This window comes from Grus americana, chromosome 2, assembly GCF_028858705.1.
Source record: "Grus americana isolate bGruAme1 chromosome 2, bGruAme1.mat, whole genome shotgun sequence".
NCBI classification, from domain to species: Eukaryota; Metazoa; Chordata; class Aves; order Gruiformes; family Gruidae; genus Grus; species Grus americana.
The window spans coordinates 1,398,787-1,420,778 of NC_072853.1; the positions used below are offsets into that span (position 1 = coordinate 1,398,787).

A 21,992-nucleotide genomic window follows, 5' to 3' on the forward strand; every position below is an offset into this window, starting at 1 on the left:
GCCCGGTGTCCCCGTGTCCTGTGTCCCCGTGTCCCCATGGCCCCGTGTCCTATGGCCTTGTGTCCTCACAGCCCCGTGTCCCCATGGCCTGTGTCCCCTGTCCTGTGGCCCTGTGGCCCCGTGGCCCCAGAGCCCTCGTCCCCACGGGCTCCTGTGTCCCCATGGGCCTCTGTGTTGCATGGCCTGTGGCCCCGTGTCCCCAGAGCCCCATGTCCCCATGGCCCTGTGACCCTGCATCCCAATACCTGTGTGTCCCCACGGCCCTGTGTCCCACGTTCCCATAGCTGTGTAACCCCATGGGCCCCTGTGTCCCATGTCCCGCGGCCTCGTGTCCCCAGAGCCCCGTGTCCCCAGGGCCCTGTCCCCTGTGTCCCCAGAGCCCCATGTTCCCATAGCCCTGTCCCGTGTCCCATGTCCTATGGCCCCATGTCCCCAGAGCCCCATGTTCCCATGGGCTCCTATGTCCCATGTCCTGTGGCCTTGTGTCCCCAGAGCCCCGTGTCCCCAGGGCCCTGTGTCCCATGTCCCCATGGACCTGTTCCCCATGTCCTATGTCCCCGTGACCCTGCATCCCCAGAGCCCTGTGTCCCCATGGCCCTGTGTCCCATGTCCCCAGAGCCCTCTGTCCCCATGGCCCTGTGTCCCCATGATGCTGTATCCTGCATCCCCGTGGTGCTGTGTCCATTGTCCCTGTGTCCCTGCACCCCTGTCCCCTCCGTCCCTCTGCCTGTGTCCCCCGGCGTGTGGCTGTGCCCCGTATCCCATGGCCTGTGTCCCGTGCCCCCTCCCCGCCCACCACAGCTCACACGTCCCAGCTCCAAAACCACCCACCGCCTGGGTGTCCCCACTGCCGCTGGGGACTCGTCATGGGGACAAGGGTGACACACTGAGATCAGGGGTCCGGGACCACCAAGCCTGGGGACATCACCCACCCCAGGGACATCGGCGCTGGGGGCAGAGCAGGGGGGGACCAGAGCACGGTGACGGGATATAAATATTGGCTAAATAGATTTATTTTCATACAAAGAATACACGGTTCCCCCCGCTGGGATGCCCTGACCCCAGGGGACACCCCGAGATGTCCTGAGCCACCACTTCTGTTGGCTTTACCTGCAGGATCCGTCCCCATTCCCAGGGTTTGGTGCCAACACTGGTGTCACCTTGGGGACATCCCTGTCCCCTCCCTGCCCCAGGGCCACCTCAGTGCCCACGTCTGCCTGGTGCCCGCTTGGGGCACCCTGTCACTGGCCACCCTGCCCCGTGGGGCACCCCCAGAGCTGGTTCCCTGCTTCCTCGTGCCCATCCCAGGGGCATCTCCGGACATTTTGGGGTCCCCCTGTGCCCTAATACTGCGGCTGGTACAGACCCCGCCCCCTGCGCCATATGTACACGCTGGATAAAAGAAGAAAATACAGATATTTATAGTGGAGGGGGGCAAAGTGCCCCCCTACCCCCCCCAAAGTGTCCCCTGTGTCTCCATCCTGGTGCCTCGCTGCCAGCTGGTCCTGTCCCCTGTCCCCTGTCCCCAGCGGGGAGGTGGCAGGACAGGGGTGGCCGGTCCTGCCCCGTCCTGGGCTGGCTGGATATGGGGAGACCTTTCCTGTGCCTCAGTTTCCCCATGAGTTGTTGGGCTCATCACCCCCCTTCGCCATGGGGTGGTGGGACGCAGAGGATGTGGGGTGAAGAGGAGCCGCGGTGGCCACCCCACAGGGACAAGGACATGGCCACCAGCCCCAGAGGACATGGGACGAAGCCAGAGGTGCCTGGGATTTATGCCGGAGCATCCCACCTCCTGCCTCGCCCCGACGGAGAAATGTCACAGGCAGAGCTGCCTGAAGTCCCCTTTCATCCCCAAATTTGTCACACTGCTATCGCCCAGCCCCAGGCATTGGGGGGGGGGGGTCCAGATCTGGCCACCCCACCTCCCTTTGCAGCAGGAGAGGAGGTGGCAGGGGGGGTCCGCAGCGGGCTGGCAGGCTTGTGTCCATCCAGCTCAGCTGCGTTTGGTGACCATTTGCCGGTCCCTCTTCTTCTTCTCCATCAACCTGGTGGGGAGCAAGGTGGTGGCCTTAGGGACCCTCCTGAAAGGGATCTCCTGAAGGCACAGGGAGGGGACACTCACTTGCGGTTGCGGACTTCAGTGAGCTCCATGAGCCGCTCCTGAGCTGCCCGTAACTCGTCAAGGCGCTGCTGGTAGCGGGAGTCACAGCCGTTCGTGCGCTCATAGCTGGAGACCTGGCTGGAGAGCTCACTGGCGTGGTCCCGTAGCTGCTGGATGGACGAGTAGAGGTTCTCCTCATCTTCCTCCTGCTCTGACACAAGGGTATGAGGCTAGTGGGTTGGGCAGGACTCTGCAGGGTGCTGTTCCTCTTTGCTCCAACTGGAGAAACTGAAGCATGGGGTTCCCCGAGCTGCCTGGGCCACCTGCCTTTGCGTTGATGATCTCAATGTGGATGAGGAGGGCGGCGAGCTCCAGGTCCTCAGTGTAGCTGTTCTTCAACGGCACTGACCGGTAACCTGGACACAACACCACAACACGAGCTCAGCACCATGGCAGGGTCTGAGCCCCTCACCATGGCCAGATCCCCGAGGAGATGATCATGACATTGATAACTGCAGGGGATTTGGACTAGATGACCTTTAAGGTCCCTTCCAACTGAAACCATTCTATGATTCTGTGATGATGATGATGATGATGGTGCAGATGGAGGCACCATATACCTGTTTTGAGGCCTTTGACAGGGAAGGTGGCTTGTGCCAAGAAGTTGGGGTCACTGAACATGTCCTCCTCGTACACCACGAAGCGGAGGAAAGCAAACTCGGGGTTGTTGATGTCGAAGACGAACTGCTTGAAGAGCCAGACGGGGTTGAAGCCATTGTCAGCTGGGGGGTGAGGAGAGAGCAGGGAGGGTCAGAGTGGGGCTGGAGGCATGGACATCACTGGCATGGCACCAGCACGTTAGTGGGAGATGCCTGTCCTCTTCGCTACTCCATGAAACCCATCCCCATTACCCACATGTCCAAGAGGACCCCAAAGGGCACATTTAGGGATGTCCTGGTGTCCCCACTTGTCCCTGGGGAGCAGGGGCTGCATGGGAATGTCACTCACGTGGACCCTCACCTACAACGTCTGTCTTGTTCTTGCTGTTGTCGTACTCTGAGCCGCACACCTCCACCTCCACGAAGGGGCACACAATGCTCCTCCCATTCTTGGGCAGGTGCCGGGCACCAAGGATCTGCAGGAGGAAGAGGAAGGTGAGTTCTGGCTACATCAGATGAGGAAGGACTCTCCGAGGCAACCGTATGGCTTGGGCGTTTTAGAATCATGGAATCATCAAATGGTTTGGGTTGGATGAGACCTTTAAAGGTCATCTAGTCCAACCTCCCTGCAATGAGCAGGGACATCTTCGATCAGATCAGGTTGCTCGGAGCCCTGTCCAACCTGACCTTGAATGTTTCCAAGGATGGGACATCTACCACCTCCCTGGGCAACCTATGCCAGTGTTTCACCACTCTCATTGTAAAAAATTTGGGGTGTTTTGGGCTTGCCAAAAGCTTCATGGCCATAATTAGCCACACCACACCTTATTTATGACCTTGGACTGGATTTAGCTTGATTTTAGCTGTATCTGCCAAATTTTTTAAAAAACCTTTGCTGGATTCATGCCATGCTCAAGAGTCAGGTGCCTACAAACCAACCCATCCTAGCACTAACACTGAAATTACCCAAGGGTTGGGTAAGGAACTTCTGGGCTAGTTTTATCTACTTTACTCTCTGCCCTGCTCTTGCTCAGGTTGGGCTCAGCTCTGTGCAATTGTGGGGTTCTCCTGATGCTGCAAGCAAAGAAAGACCAACAAACTGAAGAGATCATGGGGTAGTGATCTCCATGAAGCAAACATGGGGGTGAAACATGTAAAAACCACTCCCAGTTGTCCCAAAATGGAGGAAAAAGCAAGCCCCCATCTTGATGGTGACCACCTCAGGGTGGACTTGCTGTCCCACTTGCCTGCAGCTGCACCGTGATGGGCTCCACGATCTTCAGGCTGTTCTTGTCGAAGGGGTCGAACGTCTCATCCCTCATGATGTCTGGCTGCAGGACGTAACCGCTGCGGCCACCAAGCATGAAGAGCGCCTGGTTCAGCTGCATCGGCTTGTCTGTGATCGTGGGGACAGAGCAGCTGTGAGCTGTGGGGCTCAGGGACTTACCCACGGTCCTTGGGCAGGAGGTCCTGCCCTGGCAAACCCCCTGCTAACAGTCCCCCAGCCCTGGTTGGAGAAGGGATGCAGCTGGGTTTTGCATGAAGCACCCAAGAATTGTGTGGAGATGTCCCCACCAGGATGAGAATAAACATTGGAGCAATCGTCCAAACCACCTTTAGCAACAGAGCCCAGGGCAGAGCCACTGGGGATGGGGATTTTGGGGTGGCCTGAGGGGATCAGCCCAGCAACCACCCCAGGAGCAGGATTTACCGGGTGTCTGGAAGTTGAGGGCCACGAGCTGGCTACCGCAGATCCACATGGGCAATGGGTCATAGTTGGAGGAGTCTAGGCGCTGCCCTTTGGGGTAGATGCGGCTGAGCTGGCGCCGGTTGTACTGCAGGAACTTCTTGCCTTTGCTGCGGTTGGCGTACTTCTCTGCCTTGGTCTCCGGGAAGGAGGACATGTCCCGGTAGCATGCCTTGTCCGTGCCAATCTCTGAAAGCACCAAGGTGGCCATCAGCGGAGGACATGGGACTCTCTGGTGGCCAAGGGGTTGGCCCACCATGACCACTTGGTTCCCCTACCCATATCTTCCCATGCTCATTCCATCACCCCCCTTCTCCAGCTCTTACTGTCTTCATCGAATGGCACCGGGCGGCAATACACAACCAGCTCAGAGAGCTCCAGCGCAATCTTCTTCCTCCGCTCCATGATCTTTCCCTCTTGCATCTGCACAAAGGAAAACAGGAGCTAAAAGTCTTCCCCCAGCCTCCTCCTTTGAAGATGTTGGGGACCATCCACTTGGGGATGGGACCATCCACTCCCATCCTCTGCAGCCCAGTGCCCCTCACCCTGGCATCGGCGTTCTGCGTGGCCTCTCGGATCTTGGCCACCCACTCGCTGAGTTCCTCCTGCGTGTCCGCGGCCACGTCCAGTGACTGGGCTGCGTGGGACATCTGCTGGGAATGGATGGTGAAGACAAATGGTTTGGAGCTCCTCCCGTCTTTGGAGATAACTATAAGGACATCAGAGGGGGGCTTTACTTGAAGACATTCCCAACTGTTGGCTCTGCGGAGCAAATGAAACCTCAGCGGTCCCGCTCCCAGGCTCCCACCAGCCCCCACTGGCACCCCACCAGTCGTTGGGGTCCTCCTCTTGTGAGACTCCCATTTTTCTAATGAATGGTTTCAGCTTTCCACTCTGAAATGCATTTTCCTTACAGCCAGAGGTAAATACCCCCTGAATCATCCAGATCTCCAAATTCCTCTGAATCCCCTCAAAATCAGCCAAATCCCTCCGAACCCAGCCCCACGATGCTCCCTGGCATGTTGTGCCAAGCACGAGCCTGGCTAGCAATTGCATGATGAGTTTGGGGAGCCTCGGCTCATGGCACTGAGATCCAGTGCGGGGTGTGTGCTGTCCCGGTGGGCTCCCACAGCCACGCTGGGGGCACTCACCGACGTGGCAGGATGGCACATCGATGAAGCCTTTCAAGAAGTTCCCCAGGGGGCTGTTTTCCGATGACTGCAAGAGAGGAAGGAAGAGGTGGCGGTGGGGGGCGGCTGTGCGGGGCTCAGCCCAGTGCCCACTCCATTTGACAGCCTCCCTCCAACCCTCAGAATTGGCCAAATCTGAGCAAAAGCAGAGAAAAAAACCATGCTCTTGGCATCCTCTGCTCCACAGTTGAGCATCCCCCAGCCTCTGGATAAGGGTCCAGGCTGGCACAAGGCTGGGACCATCTTGGGCAGCCTTGGTCTTGGCTGCATGGGGACAGGACACTCACGGCCTCATCCTGCTCCTGTGCTTGTGTGCTGACGATCTCCTCCACGTAGTTGGCTGGAAACCACAGTTGCTTCTTGCCCCCGTAGTCCCCCCGCCACCTGCAAGGGGTGAGAGGATCAAGGCAAGTGGACCGATTTGGGAAGGGACAAGGGTGTTCATGCTGCATGCAATGTTGGGGAATGGTTGGAGAAGGGGTGGAGAGGCAGAAAAGGAGGCAGTTAAAACCCACTGCAGGATGACCCACAGGAAAACCTGGGGTGTCCCCTCCACCTCCCACCCACAGCGATGACCACCCGGAGACCACCCAACCGCCCTCACCAGCCGCCATCCTGCTTGTCGACGTTGTGGATGATGGCCTGCTTGCAGAATGATAGCTCATCCTCCCGCTGTGCTTTGTAGTCGTAGAGAGCCTTCACCGTGCACTGGACCACCGGGGAGAGGGACACGTGTCACCACCCAGTGCTCGGGATGCTGGCGGGCAGCGTTGCTTGCTCAGCCCAGCTCCTCGAGCTCCACTGTGGGGGTTCCTGAGGGTCCAACACCCCAAATGATGCCCCCAAATTGTTCAAGGGCAGGAGGTCCTGTAGAACCACCACGTTCAGTGCAAAGCGTGTTCCTTTTCTGGGTCCCCCAATGGTTTATCCTGGTGCACTGAAGGGGTTAATCCCCTGATATTACCACACTTGCTGGAAAAAACCCCTTTGGATTAAACTTTCCTGTGTTTGGTCTTAGCCTGAGAGCTGCTTTGCTGCAAAAGGACCTTTAAGGCACAGCAGTGCTGGACCATGGGATTGTAGGATCACAGGGAAGGAACCTTGGGGCTCCAGTCCAGCCTCCTCCAGGGTGAGCTCTGAGACCAGCCCAGTCCTGAAAACCTCTGAGGATGGAGGCTGGGCCAGCTACATCAGCCAAGTCCCAAAAACCTCCGAGGATGGAGACTCCACCACCTGGGAACTGACCCTAAGCCTGCTCTTTCAGGATTCCCGAATGCAAAGGGATCCATGGAGGTTTCCTCACTGTTGGGGTGTACTTGTGCCAGGTCCTTGCTCTAGGCTGGGTTCTCTCTAGTCATTGCCCACCACATCATTGCAATGCTGTCGGTGGAACTCAGACTATCCCCAAGTGATGGGGAGGCAGGAAAGGTCTCATCAGCTCCAGCATCACTCGAGGGTCAGAAAAATGCAGCAAAACACCACCACTTCTCAGGTCAGTGGTGGGAGATGTGGTGGGTCTGGGGGACAACTGCCCAGGAGCCCCAGCACTAGAACTGTCACGTCCCAGCACCCTCCACCTCCCAGGGACATCAGACTGGCCCCTTACCCTGGCCATCGGCATCTTGTTGGCCTCTACGTAGAAGTGAGGGGTCCGCACCTCATACAGGGCTCCATAGTCCAGCTCCTACAAGGAGATATGCCTGAGTGGGTCACTCAGATGCAGGCAGGGGCTACAAGGGGACGTGGTGGGAGCCAGACCACCATGTGTGGTCAAGAGGATGGTTGAGAGGGACCTAATATCCCATTGCAACTCATTGGAAGGGAATTACAGTTGTGCTATAACCCTGGGCAATGGCTGCAGAACAAGCTTGGCTGGTTCTGGTTGGGCTTCACCCAAGAAGTTGGAGGACAGCTTCACACCATGGTGGAGCTGGGGACGGGACTGGGTTGCCTGTAGCACAGAGCCCCCATTCCCACCATCCCCCCTGCCAGGAGCACTCACGGTGGTGCCCATCTTCTCTAGGGTCTCCTCATTGATGGGGTAGCGCAACTTCATCTTGCGGTAGAGCGGGTGCTTCTCATAGTAGCTGACAAGGTCCACGAGGCTCTCAAACTCAGCTGAGCTGCCCAGCATGAAGAGACGACCTTCCTGCTGGATGCGGCAGTGCTTGATCTTCCCCTCTGCCCTGGGGCCGAGAGAGATGAGGGGGATATGTGAGGGGTGGCCAGACCCTGGCTCCATGATGGGGACAGGCAGGAGGCGATGCCCTGCCCTGGCAGGGATGCCACTGGGGTGACTGCCCTCAGGACGCGGCTTTCCCATCACTGCAGCCTCCCCATGACAGCATCTTGTGTCCCATCGTGTCACCCTGCTGACTGAGAGCAACCCCCCACCGCCTGGCATGGAGTCACAACAGACATGAAACGGGCAGTTCTCAGCTCAGATGGCAATGTGGGCACTGTGACCGAGCCCGGCCAGCCTCGGGGTGCTGAGCTGCCTGCACTCACCGGAAGGAGATGGCGTAGGAGCTGGGTTCACTGCGCTTGCGCACCAGGAAGGCTCCATCACGTGGGACCCGCATCAGCATGTGCTCAGCCTGCAGGCGTGTCAAGCTGGCGTGGTACCACCTGGCCGGGCAGAGAACAGAGGCAGTGGGCTAGTGCTGGCATCCCCGCATCCTGGGGGGCACCCAAGACCTGACAACAGGGATGGAGGAGGCTGGTGGACCCAGGAGATCAAGGGGATGGGGATGGGGTTGGGGATGGCCCTCACTCTTTGCTCTCATGGGCATTGGGTTGGGGGACGGGGTCGGTGAGGCGCATCTCGAACTCGTTGCAGCGGAGCGGCACCTCGCGGTAGTGGCAAATGAGGCTGTAGAGGCTGTCGAAGACCAAGTTGTCCGTCAGGTAGAACTTGGTGGCACCGGCCTCCTGCCGTGAGTGGATCCGGCAGTGCTGTACCCGGCTGGACCTCCTGACATGGTGGTGGGGAGAAGGCAGGAGTGAGTCAACTCGGGTTCATGTCCCCACCATCCCACACTTGGGGGTCCACGTGCCATGCAAAAACGTGGTGTTTCCACCCCAAATGCCATTCCAGCCACCAACCCAGAGATCAGCTGGACCTCTGGTGGGATGCCCAGACTGGCTGGGGGAGGGTGGGATCCTGCCTTCCCCCCAAGGCTCCTACCAGAAGGAGAGGGTGTAGTCACCCACGAAGGTCTCGCTCTCGCGCACCAGGAAGGTGCCATCTTTGCCGCCCGTCTCGGTGCAGTACTCGTGCAGCAGCTTCTCGGCGATCTGCCGTCCATCGCGGCCACCTCCCAACTTCCCGTGGAACCACTTCTCCGTGAAGTGCAGCTCGTTGTTGTTGAACTCCTACAAGTTCACCCCAAAATAGAAGACATGCCCTGGGGTTAGTGTCCCCCTGCACCTCATGGGCACATCCTGCTCCACACACACCTCCTTCTGCTCCACGTCCTCCTCGTCCTCGTTGAACTGGTAGCGGGATGTCTCTTCCGAATAGTAGATCTTGTTGCTTGTCAGGACAAAATAATGGGGGCTCCAGGTCTGGGAGGGAATAAGAGCATCACCAGGGTCGGCAGGATGGTGGCATGGAGGGATGGGGCTTTGAGATCTCTGTCTCTGCCCCTCCCCCATCCCCCTATGGCATTGCAATAGTCTAGGAGAGCCCATGCCCCTTGCCCAACCCAAACCCTGATGCTCATCCCCATCCAACAGACACCACTCAGCCCTCAGCCACCAGCATCAGGGAGACTCTTACGTGATCGATGGGGTCTTCGAGGTAGAGGATGCCATTCTTGATGGAGTTGCTAATGTCATTCTCTGAGTAACTGGCGGTGGAGACCTCCTCGTACAGGTTCCCTTCAACCAGTTTCTTGTGCTGGGGACAGCCCAGGCAGGGGAGCTCAGCAGTGGGTACGGTGTCCCCATCACACTGAGCTCCCAGCCCTCAGGCCACACTTGGGCTCCTACAGGTTCCCCTCCACCACCCCCTGTTCCCCTTGACAGTCTCTTGCAGTAGGACACCTCTCTGATGTCCTACTGCATGTGCACAGAGAGATATTGCTCTTGAGTCCCAAGATTTGAGATAATCACCACCCCTCCCAGCCCAACATGGTTTTTGTCCCTCTCACAAAAAGGGGCTTTGGGGTTGTGCCTGCCCCACACCTTGATTAAGATCTTCTTCTTGAGCTGGGTGGGTGAGGGCAGCTCGTCGGCATTGATGTCCACTGGCTTGGTGAGTAGCATGTCCCCGAAAACCTTCTTGAAGTGGGAGGCCATGTTCCTTTGCTGGACAATGCTGCAGTGGTCTTCGATGGAGAGGATGATGGGGAACCTGGAGGAAGCAGGTGGGAATAGTGGCTTGGGATGAAGGTGAAGGAGAGGCTGCCTGCCTGGCCCAGAATTGGGATGTCATCGGGTGGTCTGGGGCTTACTCGGAGGTGACGAATGCATGCTCCTTGATGGTGTGCAGCACATCCAGGAACTTGATCTTGGAGGTGAGTGTGTGGCCATGGTAGATGATAGGGAGATCGTCTGGGCCATCCCAGCAGTCCACTGAGTGGGGAGACACCTTGGTTAACACATGCTGGTCATGAACTGCACATTGTTTTCGAGCCCCTGAAGGACATGGAAGATCCCCCCACCCTGGTGCCATGGGATGGGTACATGGGACGGTCATCTGATGTGACACAGGGTGCTGGGGGGCTGCTCAGCATCTCTGTGTGGTGCTGGGGGGACTCACGCTCGATGCAGCGGCAGCCCATGCGCAGGCAGCGGGCGTATGCCTCCAGGGAGGACTCACTGGAGAACTGGTCCCCTGTCAGGTATCTGCGGAGAATGAGAAGGACCATCAGTGGCCAAGGTTGTACCGGCCAGGGTGATGGGATGCTCACGGAGGTCCCTGAGGAGAGCCCACCCTGTCCTTACGTGTTGTGGGAGGAGGAGATCCAGTACTGGGACAGGGGGTGGTTCATCTCCTCAGGCACCACACGCTCATACTTGGCATCCATCACCATGTTCTCCTTGGAGAAGAGGTACGTGAGGAACTAGGGGGAAAGCAGAGAGGTCAGAGAGTGCCAAGGCTGGGGAGACACCCCTGGGCGGGTGCCATGTGGGGCCACCCACCTCGTCCAGCTGGAAGGAGGGGTCTGTTGTCTCACTGGAGGCCTCCTTGAGGTAGGTGCACATGTAGTCCCGCACCATGCCCACATCGCTGGCCCAGGGTTCCTGGGGTGGAAACATGGCTGTTGTTACAGGGGAAACCAGGCTGGGGCATCCCATGGGGGTCCCCGGGCTTGGAGCTGAGAGGGATGCCACAGGGGTCTCTAAGGGCACCCACCTTCTGGTCGTGCAGCAGGAACTTCTGGAAGTCGTAAAGGGAGATTTGGCACAGCTCAGGGCGGTCTACGTTCCTGGGACATGGAGAGGCCATCAGCGAGGACCGGGAGCAGGAGTTGGGTTAGACCCCATGGGGGAGTTGAGGCTGCCAGTGCCCACCTGCAGCTCAGCTCCCCGATGCCTCCCACTCCCACCCCACTCCTGCCCTCTGTGGCTCAGGGAAAGCGCAGGCCATGGGGGTACCAGGGGCACCCTGAGCTGTTGGGTGCTGCTAGAGCAAACACTCCCAGTGTCACCCTGCAACCTGGGAGGAGCAGGCACCCAGCCAGAGCATGCAGCATTGCCCAGGGATGTGAGAAGGAGGGCAGTGCCACATGTCCCTGCATCCCTGGCACTCATCCCCGCCCACATCCCTGATCCTGTCCTGCACCCATCCTTGGTCATGTCCCTGTTCCCATCCCCACACCCATTCCTGCTCAAATTCTTGCTCCCATCCCCACTCATGTCCCTGTTCCCATCCCCACACCCATTCCTGCTCAAATTCTTGCTCCCATCCCCACTCATGTCCCTGTTCCCATCCCCACACCCATTCCTGCTCAAATTCTTGCTCCCATCCCCACTCATGTCCCTGCTCCCATTCCCCTCATGTTCCTGCTCCCACCGCTCCTCCTGTCCCTTCTCATCTCTGCTCATCCCTGCTCCCATCCCTGCACCCATCCCTGCTCCTACAACTGCTTTCATCCCCACTCCCATCCCCACTCCCATCCCTGCTCATCTCCGCTCCCATCTCTACTTCTGTTTCCGCTCCCATTCCCTCTCCCATGACCTCACCCATCCCTACTCACCCCTTCTCCCATCCCTGTTGCCATCTCTGCTCCCATCTCTGCTCCCATCTCCACTCCCATCCCTCCTCCCATCCCCTCTCCCATTCCCACTCCTACCCCTTCTTCCATTCCTGCTCATCCCTTCTCCCATCCCTGCCCCTCAGACCACCCCTGCCATCCCACCATCCCCTCCACCCCAAGCCTGCCCCGATGCTGGGAGATGCTCCAAGGCCACGTGCACTGCCCACACCCTCTGCCCTCCCCAGGCTCTGTCCTGTAGCCCAGCTGCATTCCCACCCAATGGATCCAACCCTCGGAGGCTCGGCTGGGATGGGAGCTGCTGGGCTCCTGGGTACTTACCGCAAAGGGAACGAGAGCTCCAGCTGCTCGATGACCTGCAAGGCAAAGGAGGGGACAGGGCTTAGCTGGCCACGGACGTGCTCCACTGGGCAGGGGATGCTCAGGAGGATAAGCCATGGCTCTTACCGACTTCTGCGCATCAAACATCAAGTTTTTGTAGAACTGGATGAAGTGGGAGAAAGTCATCTCGTTCCTGGCTTCCACCTCCTGCCAGAAAGGGTGATAACATGAGAGCAGGGCCACCCAACTGGAGTCAGTGACACCGGGGCCAGTCCAGCCTGGCTGTGGGGGCTTGAAGACCTTCTCCATGCATAGTAGGGGTGCCCAGGGGGAGCCTTACCACAAGCTTGTCCCGCAGGAACCTCATGTTGGGAACGCGGTAGTTCACCTGGGGCAGCATGGCCTTCAGGTCCTTCACTGTGATGCTGTAGGAGGATGAGCTGGCCTCAGGGCGCCAGCCAGACCCCACAGACAACCCCCAGCTCCTGACACCAAGGGTCCCACCCCAAATTCTGGTGCCAGCATGCTCTCTGGTGTGGGGCTCCCACCCTACTGGGCTGTGGACCCCCATAGTGGCACAGGACCCCTAATTACACAGGGTATGGTGCGAATGTGAGCAGAGGGTCAGGGAGAGGGAGTGCATCCAAGAACCAACTGGGTGCTCTAAGCCATCATCGCATCTGGAGGTGATGCCCGTCCCCATCCGCATGATCATTTAAGTCCAAATTCACTTGATTTGGGGTTTTTCTTGACTTGGGGAGATGTTTATGGGCTGCATTAATGGTCCAGCCCTTCCTGGCACGGGTGGAAATGCAGCAGCGGGCATGGGGGCATCATGGCAAGGAGGGGACTTGTGCTTGAGTCTGATTTTTGGTGCCTTTGAGAACCTCAGATAACTTGGTACTACCTTGTCCCACCAACCCCGCTCCCAGCCTGGCTCAGCCTCCAGATTTGGGGTGAAACTGGGGGGACATGGCCCTGTCCGGCCAAACCCACCAGCCACTTCCCAACACAGGGCCATGACGGTGCTCACCTGCCTTCCCGTGACCGGTCCATCCCATCAAACTGTTTCCGCAGCCACCTGGGAAGGAAAGGATGGACAGACGATGCTCAGCCCCAGGAGGGGGACTGGGAAATGAGCCCCACTGGCTCTTCCTCACCTCTCGATCTGCAGCGGGGTCTGGGCTTTCTGGGTGTCCGCCACCAGCCAGTTGAGGCCTGTTATCCACAGGTTGATGTCCTCCTCACAGAAAGCTGGAGGAAGAAGAGGAGGGTGGTGAAGTTTGGATGGGGGAGATGGGATGCTGGGGATGGGGTGAGAGCCTGCAGGTGGCCAGGGAGAATGAGGAGGGAGCCCACGCACCAGCCACACTGAGTGTCCGCAGCCTGAAGTCCATCCCGTAGAGGATGATGAAGCACATGGTGAAGTCAAGCTTGCGAGCGTCCTCAGGGTAGCGCTCAAAGTCCCGTGAGTTCTTCCCCAGGCGGATCTCCTTGATCTCCCGAATGTCAACTGCAGGGAGAGAGGGACATGGGACTGTCCCCAGCCTGTCTGTTACCACGGACCCACATGTGGGGCTTGGGGAGGCTGCAAGAGATGGGACTGCCAGGAGACCACATGCCCTCTGGGGAGCCTTTTCCCCAGGATGGGGTGTCCCCAGGGCACTGCCCATGAGTGTGTGATGATATGGTGGGTGCTCTAGGAAGATATGTCCCTGCTGCCCTCCAGTGATGTGTCTGCTTGTGTGATGGCACCATGGGTATTGCACATCCTTCAGGGAACTGTGTGCCCAGAACGGGGCATCCCTGTGGCACTGCCCATTGGTGAAAGACGGCATCATAGGAGCCATGGCCATGTGTCCTCCAGGGAGCCACGTCTGCATGATGGTGTGTCCCTGCAGCACTGTTGCAGTTGCGTGACAGCACCATGCGTGCCATGGCCATGTGTCCTCCACAGAACCATATCCCCAGGACGGGGCATCCCTGCAGCACTGCTGCAGCTGTGTGATGGTACCATGGGTGTCACGGCCATGTGTCCTCCAGGGACCCATATCCCCAGGTCCTTGCAGCTCTTCCCCCAGATGTGTGATGGCACACTACTGCTATGTGTCCTCCAGGGATCCATGTCCCCAGGATGTGGCATCCCCGCAGTGCTGCCCACCGGTTTCCCAGCTTTGTGGGTGCCATGTGTCCTCCAAGCTCAGCCAGCCCCATCCCAGCCAGCATATCTCCGGCCACCTCTCCCCTGCCTTCTCCTCCCAAAGACAGACCCTGCTCTGGGGCAGGCTGAGCTCATCTTTTAATTGAAGACGTCTGCCCAAAGGTGGCAATTTGGAGCCCTGGCAGCCCGGACCACAGGGCGTTTCTTTCCTGCTGTGCTGCTCTCTCATTATCTTGCTATATAAAGCCCCGCCAGCGGCAGGAGGGCTGGGTTTCCGGATCGCTGTCTTCCTCACTGTTACACCGCTGGGGGAGATTTCCAACCCCTGGTTTTGCCGAGTGGACACATCCCGCCGGGAGCAGAAAAATAATATGATGATATTAGCAATAACACCCAAAGTTGTTCTCGATACCACGAACATCACCTCTGGGCAGCTTTGCCCTCCAGGGCTGAGCCGCCAGCACCGGAAAGGCCTTTGTGCGGCCAAGGGCGGCCGGACCACTGCACCAGGGTATTGTCCTGCCGAGGAAATGGGTCATTTCCCGGAGAATTTCCAGCCCGGCCGCGTTTCCGATGCAGCGGTGAGGAAGGGTGCAGACGTGCCTGTGCCTCGACAGAAACCCTCAGCCTAATCCAAAAGGGATAAAGAAAAGCCGAACGTGGGAAGGAATAAGGGATGGGGGAGAAATCGGGCTGATTAAGCAAGAAAAAAGGTGCAGAATAGTTTTTCTTGGCGGAAAAGCTCCAGAAAATACTGGAGGCTTTATCCAGCCTTCCCTTGCTGGAGGACCGCAAGCCAAATTTCATGGACTGGAGTGGGATTTTAGCACAAATGATACACAGGAGGTCTGCACCCCTGCGTGTGCTTTGTTTTGGGACTGGATTTCAAGAAATGAAACCCTGTTGCTGTCTCTGTGCAGCCTCCATGGCTTGGAGGAAACCCACTTTGGTACAAACAGGCAGATATTTGGGGTAAAAATGGGTTTATAGGTTAAAAACAAACTGCTCATTCCCAAAGCTGCCCATCCACAGCGTGCTGGAGAGGGGCGAGATGCTGATGACTACCAGGGCTCTGCCAACAAGTCCCAGTGCAGCCATTCCCCTGATTCAACAGTGCTGGGATCTGGCCTTGGGTACGACCTCTGGGCACTGCCAATAATCATAGAATCATCAAATGTTTTGGATCAGAAGGGACCTTTAAAGGTCATCTAGTCCAACCCCCTTGCAATGAGCAGGGACGCCTTCAACCAGATCAGGTTGCTCAGAGCCCCGTCCAACCTGACGTTGAATATTTCCAGGGATGGGGCATCTACCACCTCCCTGGGCAACCTGTGCCAGGGCCTCACCACCCTCATCATAAAAAAATTCTTCCTTAGATCTAGTCTGAATCTCCCCTCTTTTAGTTTAAAACCATTACCCCTTGTCCTATTGCTACAGACTCTGCTAGAAGGTCTGTCCCCATCTTTCTCTGGAGCACAGTTTAAGTATTGAAAAGCCACAGTAAGGTCTCCCTGGAGCCTTCTCTTCTCCAGGCTGAACCACCCCAACTCTCTCAGCCTGTCTCCATAGCAGAGGTGCTCCAGCCCTCAGATCATCTCCATGGCCTCCTCTGGCCTTGCTCCAACAGCTCCATGTCCTTCTTGTCCTGGGGACCCCCGAGCTGGACATAGTACTGCAGGGGGGCAGAATCCCCTCCCTCGACCTGCTGGTCACACTGCTTTGGATGCAGCTTGAGATACGGCTGGCTTTCTGGGCTGCGAGCGCACAGATTGGGCTCATGTCCAGTTTTTCATCCACCAAAGTACCCCAAAGTCCTTCTCCACAGGGCAAATAGCCCAGCCCCATGAAGAGCCGGGGGAAGAGGGAGCGGCGCAGGGCTGCACAATGCAACGCAGCCGGCGGCTTCCTGGAAACCACATCTGCAGCGGATTTGCAGCGATCATGTCAAAACTATGTCTCCAAACTCCTCCCTGCATTGTCTCAGGGGTCCCGGGCGACTAAAACACTCTGGAAGTCGGTTCCAGCTGCGAAAATCCCTTTTCTCTTCTAATGCAAAGTGAGCAGCGTGGTGCAAAGAAGGTTTTAAATATAGGGATGGTGGGAAGAGGATGTAGGACCAGGGTCTGCCCGGTGGTTTTTAGGGATGCTGTGAGCCTGGGAGTTTTCTTATTGCATTAGGAGAAAAGTAAAGCAAAGCAGCTGGAGGGAATGGTTGTGCTGGGAAATCTAGCTGGCCCGGGTGGAGCTGCGGTGGCACAAGCCGTGTCCCCTCATGTTCACCTCGGTCCTTCCTTCTCGTGGGACGTGGGGCAGTTCAGACCCTCCCATATGGGGGGGATAGGGTGGCCACATCCCCCAGGGCTCCTCATGCTGTTGTGAAGCTGATTTAAAACCTGAAATAAAATATTTCCTCCTGGTCCAGCAGTGTTAAACCCCATTTGTATTTTCTCCTCCCCAAACAGTCCTATTTCTAATTATTTGCTGTTAGCGAGGCTGGAGGTGTGATCCCAATTAGCCTTTGTCATAGCAAACCACCCCTCTGAAATGCTCTTGGGTTTGCCAAGCTGCCTTCACCCCTATTTCTTTTCATTTCTTGCAAAGATCCATTTTGGGCTGTTTTCCACTAGACTTCATCCTTGCACTTGGGGACCAGGGTCTGACGAGGGTGATGAACTGGAAACCCTCCAGGATGAGGTTAATTTTGGAGGCGATGCTACAGGCGACCCCATTGGCACGGACGCTCGTCCATCGGCTGCTTAACGAAGCATGTAATTAGCCTGCATGGTGCTGGGAGTCTTGGGGAGACCCAGGATCTGTGTCCTGGCCCTGCCAGTCTGTAACAGAGACATCAGCGCTGTCGGTTGTCCCCGCTAATCCCTCTGCAAGCGGGGTGCCTGGTTGACAGGGGGATTTAAAATGGCCCAGGCAGGCGTGAGGTTGGGCACGGGGTGGGAGCGAGACCCCAGGGATGAACAGGAGATCCTGGCGCTTCCATAAAATTATGGTGCACGGGAGGACGCGTGAGCACGGAGAAGGGCTGGCCCGGGGGTGAAGATGCTCCAGCCCAACACCAAGACCGGGATTGTTCTCACCCAGGGCTGGGGGAAGCGGGTGATGGGGTTGGATGGCAGGATTGTACCTTTTCCAGAGGAATTTTTCTTTTTTTTACCCCTTCTGGATGACCAGAATTTAAGAGGAGGTGCAAGTCTTGAAGTAATGAGCAACAAGGTAACGAGCACCAAGACATGGAGCCCCATCGATGCCTGGCAGTGGGAGTATGCCCCAACAGCCTACTAGCCACCAGCAAATCCACAAGGAAGGGTGATTTTTATGGATGCTCCAGTGGGAGCATCTCCTGTGCTGGACCCTAGTGTCACCAGTCCCTACCAGTTCAGACGCCATCCAAATTTTGCATTGATGTCATTAATGCACATGGGGCAGACCCCAGCTGGCCAAGTCCTCTCTGGGCTGCATGGGGCCACCACCATGCTCCACCCCATGCTGCTGCCTGCCCTGGCAGCCTGAACACCCCATTTTTGGGGTTAAAAGCACCGTAAGCAGGCAAGGTGGTGGCTGGCTCCTTTACCTCTTTGCCAGGGAGGGTATAAAACCCTGGGGATGAAATGGCAGCAGCTTGATGCCCATGGCAACTTATGGGTCACACGAGCTGGGATGGAGGAGGCAAGGGTTGCTCAGCCCAGCAACTCCAGCATGTCTATCTCTGGGCATCACACCATGGCCAGGCACCCCACCATGGTAGGGCATCCCACTACAGCTGGGCACCCTACTAATTCCAGGCACTCCAACGCATCTGGGCATGCAACCATGGCTGGGCACCTCTCCAAGGCTGGGCACTGCACCATGGCTAGGTATCCCGCCATGGTAGGGCACCAAACATGGCCAGGACCCCACTATGGCTGGGCACCCCACTATTTCCAGGCACGCCACCACAACCAGGCACTCTGCGACAACCAGGTACCCCATCACTGTTGCTGGGTATCCCACCATGGCCAGACACCCCATTGCAACCAGGCATCCCACTATGCTGAGGCACCCCACTGCAGCAGGCACCCTACCACAGCCAACCACCCCACTGTGGCTCTGCACCCCACCAGAGCAGGGCATCCCACCACAGCCAGGCACCCCACTGCCAGGTACCCCATCAGGTCTGGGCACCCTATGGCCAGGGACCCCACTGCAGCTGGACATTCCACCACAGTAGGACACCCCATCATGGCTGGGCACCCCACAACCAGTCCTCACCACGGCAGGGAATCTCACCATGACCAAGCACCCCACAGCCAGGCACCCCACCACAGTAGGACATCCCACCACAGCCAAGCACCCCACAGCCAGGCACTCCACCACGGGCAGGCATCCCACCAGCACATCCCCAGCTCCCCATGCCACTGCCACCGATACTCACTGTCCCCCTCCACTTTCTCAGGTGTCCGACTCCAGATGATCTGCCGGGTCTCCAACTTCACCTGGAAGGTCCTTCGCTCTGGCCTCTGTGACTTTTTCTGATAGAACAAGGTAAGGACGGTGCCCATCTCCAGGCAGCGGAGGATCCTGCCCATGTCCCCTGCCTCCATCCTGCCGTCCTCCAGAAAGCCATTGACGCTGTTGAGCCTGGTCACGGACATCTTCACTACACGGCCATCGCCCGGCGGAGCCGCAGAGCCGGGGTTGTCTCATGCAGGAGAGGACAAACCAGATAGCCGAAACCTCCCCAGGGATTTTCTTTGCTCGCCCCGGGCGTGGGTTTCCTCTTCGGCCGACGTCTCCTCTGCCGCACCACGGCCACAGCACGGAGCCGGGCTTGGCGGCAGCGGGGAGGAAAAGGGTGGGCTGGAGGTACTGTGACCTTCTCGCCGAGGCTGAATCCGGCCCTGGCGTTGGCATCCAGCAGCAGTGGGAGAAGATGGGCAGCGCCAGTGGCGATGGCCTTGCGGTTCAGAGCCAAGGGGGAGAAAAACCATCCGGCCACCGCAGGATGGCAGGGGCACGTCTGCAAGTAAAAAGGGTGGCGTGGGGGGAAAACCCAGCCAAAAAAAAAAACCGCAAAGTCACCCCAAAACTGATGGTGCCTGTGTTGAGGTGGAGGATCCCCCCCCCGGCCTCCGGGCCAAGTGGGGCCGGGGTTGGGAGAGGGGTGCAGCGAGGGGGTGCCGAGGGGTGCTCGACCAGCCCGGGGAGCAGCGGGGTCCCGGCGGGGCGGGATGCGGGATGCGAGGTTGGGGTGGTGGTGGGTGGGGAGGGGGAGGGCTCCTGCCGGCTGCCCACCGCCCCTCTCCTCCGCTCCTTAATTTCGGGCTGATGAAATGGACGCCCAGAGGAAACTGCAATCACACATGGCCGGAAAGAGATCAGAAAGGAATTTAAAAAAAAAAAAAAAAAAAAAAAAAAAAAGCAGGATCTTGGAGAAAGGAAAATCCAAGCCGGGGAAAAGACGGCTGAGGGTGACATCTAGAGGAACTCAAGATGGGGACCGGCTTTGTGGGGGTGCCCCAGGCCCCGCTGCTGGCTGGGGGACACCCCAGGACGGGGATGGGGTCACTTGGGTGAAAATGTGGTTGTTTGGCAAAAAAGGGTTAAAGATAAGGAAAGCAGCTGCTGTGGCTTTAGCTCCTGGCTGTCCCCGCTGCGAGCTACGACACTGATCTGGGACTGAAGCCCTATGAGTGACCGGGACCAGAGTCACTGCTGTTATGAGTTTTGTCCTGCCTCAAATATATGGGAAGAAAAGGGCTAGGGACTGCAGTGAGGGGAAAGAAACACAGCTGGAAAAAAGGGGGGAGGCAGTGGGGGACAGGGCTTGGTGTCACAGCCCTTGTTTTGTCCCTCTGATGGATGCTGGATGTGCAAAGACCCTCTGGTGCTATGAGGGCAGATGCTTTGTGCAGGGATTTGGGGGAGGCAGGGGTTAGAGGTGGGACAAGGGGTGCAAGGGGTGGGCGGGGGCTTCCTCTTGTGGTGGTGGGGCTCTGAGACTCCTGGAGCATGGCGGGGTCCTGGTGATGGAAGCTCAGGCATCTGGGGATCCAGGTGATGAAGGCCCAGGCACCCAGTGGTCCCCATGATGGAGGCTCAGTCACCATGGGGTCCATCTGATGGAGGCTCGGGGGTGCCAGTGACAGTGTCTCAGGCACCCAGGGGTCCCACTGATGGAGGCTCAGCAGAGCCAGGACTTAACCACTGGCCCTGGTGGGAGAGAAGACACAGGATCTACTATGACCTGTGCAGACTGTTTCAGGCCTAATTAAAATCCCTGAAAACTCATTTTACTCATTAAATACAGGACCCATTTAGAGCTGGTCTTAGTCCTCTGAAGTCCTTATTTCTTCCTCAGAGGCTGCCAAGATCCTTCTGGCTTGCAGTTTCACTCCCTGTTTACAGGATCCATTAACTTCTCTCCTCTGAGGAGAAGTCCTACCTCTAATTTAGCTCTTATCTTGCTGGAACTGCTGTCTTTCCCCTCCTTCTCCCCCACCCATATCCAATCTTCTTGTCCCAGAGGAGCACAGAGCCCCGCGACAAAGCAGGAGCAGCACAGTGAAGGCCACCATGCAAGGGATGTGTCCCAGTGTTGAGGGGGGGATTTAGCGTCAGGAGAAATGTCCCATCCACGTGCGCACCCATACAAATTGCAGCAACAAGAGTTGAGGAGCAGCGATGGCCCCTATGGTGGTGGCACATATGGATCCACTGGGAACCACTGGGGTCCCCAGCGTCACGGCATGGAGTGTGCCAACACATCTTGATGCTTACATGTATGAGGGGCTACAAATTAAAGCAGTTTGTACCTTCATCCCTCCAAAAATGCAATGGTGGGACTGGTACTTCGGAGCAAAACCGGTTTTGCCAGTGCTATCTCCAGCTGCCATTGCAGGGATGGAGATTTTGGCAGCCTTTGCAGGACTTGGCCCGTGTGAACCTCAGGAAGTTCAATGAGGCCAAGCACAAGGTCCTGCACCTGGATTGGGGCAACCCCCAGTATCCATACAGGCTAGGGGATGGATGGATTGAGAGCAGCCCTGCAGAGAAGGACTTAGGGTTACTCGTGGGTGAAAAATGGGACGTGACCTGGCAATGTGCACTTGCAGCTCAGAAAGCCAACTGTGTCCTGGGCTGCATCCCCAGCAGCGTGACCAGCAGGTCGAGGGAGGGGATTCTGCCCCTCTACTGCGCTCTGGTGAGACCTCACCTGAAGTCCAGCTCTGGGGTCCCCAACATAAGAAGGACATGGACTTATTAGAGCTGATCCAGAGCAGGATCACAAAAATGGTCAGAGGACTGGAACACCTCTCCTATGAAGACAGGCTGAGAGAGTTGGTGGTGTTCAACCTGGAGAAGAGAAGGCTCCAGAGAGACCTTCTTCTGGCCTTTCAATACATAAAGAGGGCTTATGAGAAAGATGAAGACAGAATTTTTAACAGTGCCTGTAGTGACAAGGGGCAATGGTTTTAAACTGAAGGTTAGATTGGAGATATTTTGGTCAACAGCCGGCTGAATATGAGCCAGCAGTGTGCCCAGGTGGCCAAGAAGAGCAACAGCATCCTGGCTTGTATCAGAAATCGTGTGGCCAG

General features: G+C 57.6%; 1 protein-coding gene across 1 annotated transcript; it reads right to left on the minus strand.

Annotated features, from left to right (window-relative positions):
- Nucleotides 1–995: 995 nt before the first annotated feature.
- LOC129203291 (1-phosphatidylinositol 4,5-bisphosphate phosphodiesterase gamma-1-like) lies at nt 996–19,700 on the minus strand. Its single transcript, XM_054817563.1, has 32 exons — nt 18,830–19,700; nt 13,606–13,755; nt 13,403–13,496; nt 13,276–13,323; nt 12,583–12,667; nt 12,369–12,449; nt 12,243–12,277; nt 11,060–11,132; nt 10,846–10,947; nt 10,648–10,766; nt 10,463–10,548; nt 10,155–10,275; nt 9,886–10,054; nt 9,479–9,598; nt 9,157–9,264; nt 8,885–9,072; nt 8,471–8,671; nt 8,206–8,325; nt 7,700–7,883; nt 7,304–7,381; nt 6,302–6,405; nt 5,985–6,081; nt 5,659–5,725; nt 5,053–5,216; nt 4,834–4,930; nt 4,472–4,696; nt 4,008–4,156; nt 3,122–3,236; nt 2,722–2,883; nt 2,429–2,517; nt 2,123–2,307; nt 996–2,045 (listed from the first exon to the last, which is right to left on the minus strand). The coding sequence occupies exons 1-32, from the start codon at nt 19,047–19,049 to the stop codon at nt 1,994–1,996; spliced, it is 3,888 nt and encodes a 1,295-aa protein (XP_054673538.1). The 5' UTR covers nt 19,050–19,700; the 3' UTR covers nt 996–1,993.
- Nucleotides 19,701–21,992: the final 2,292 nt, after the last annotated feature.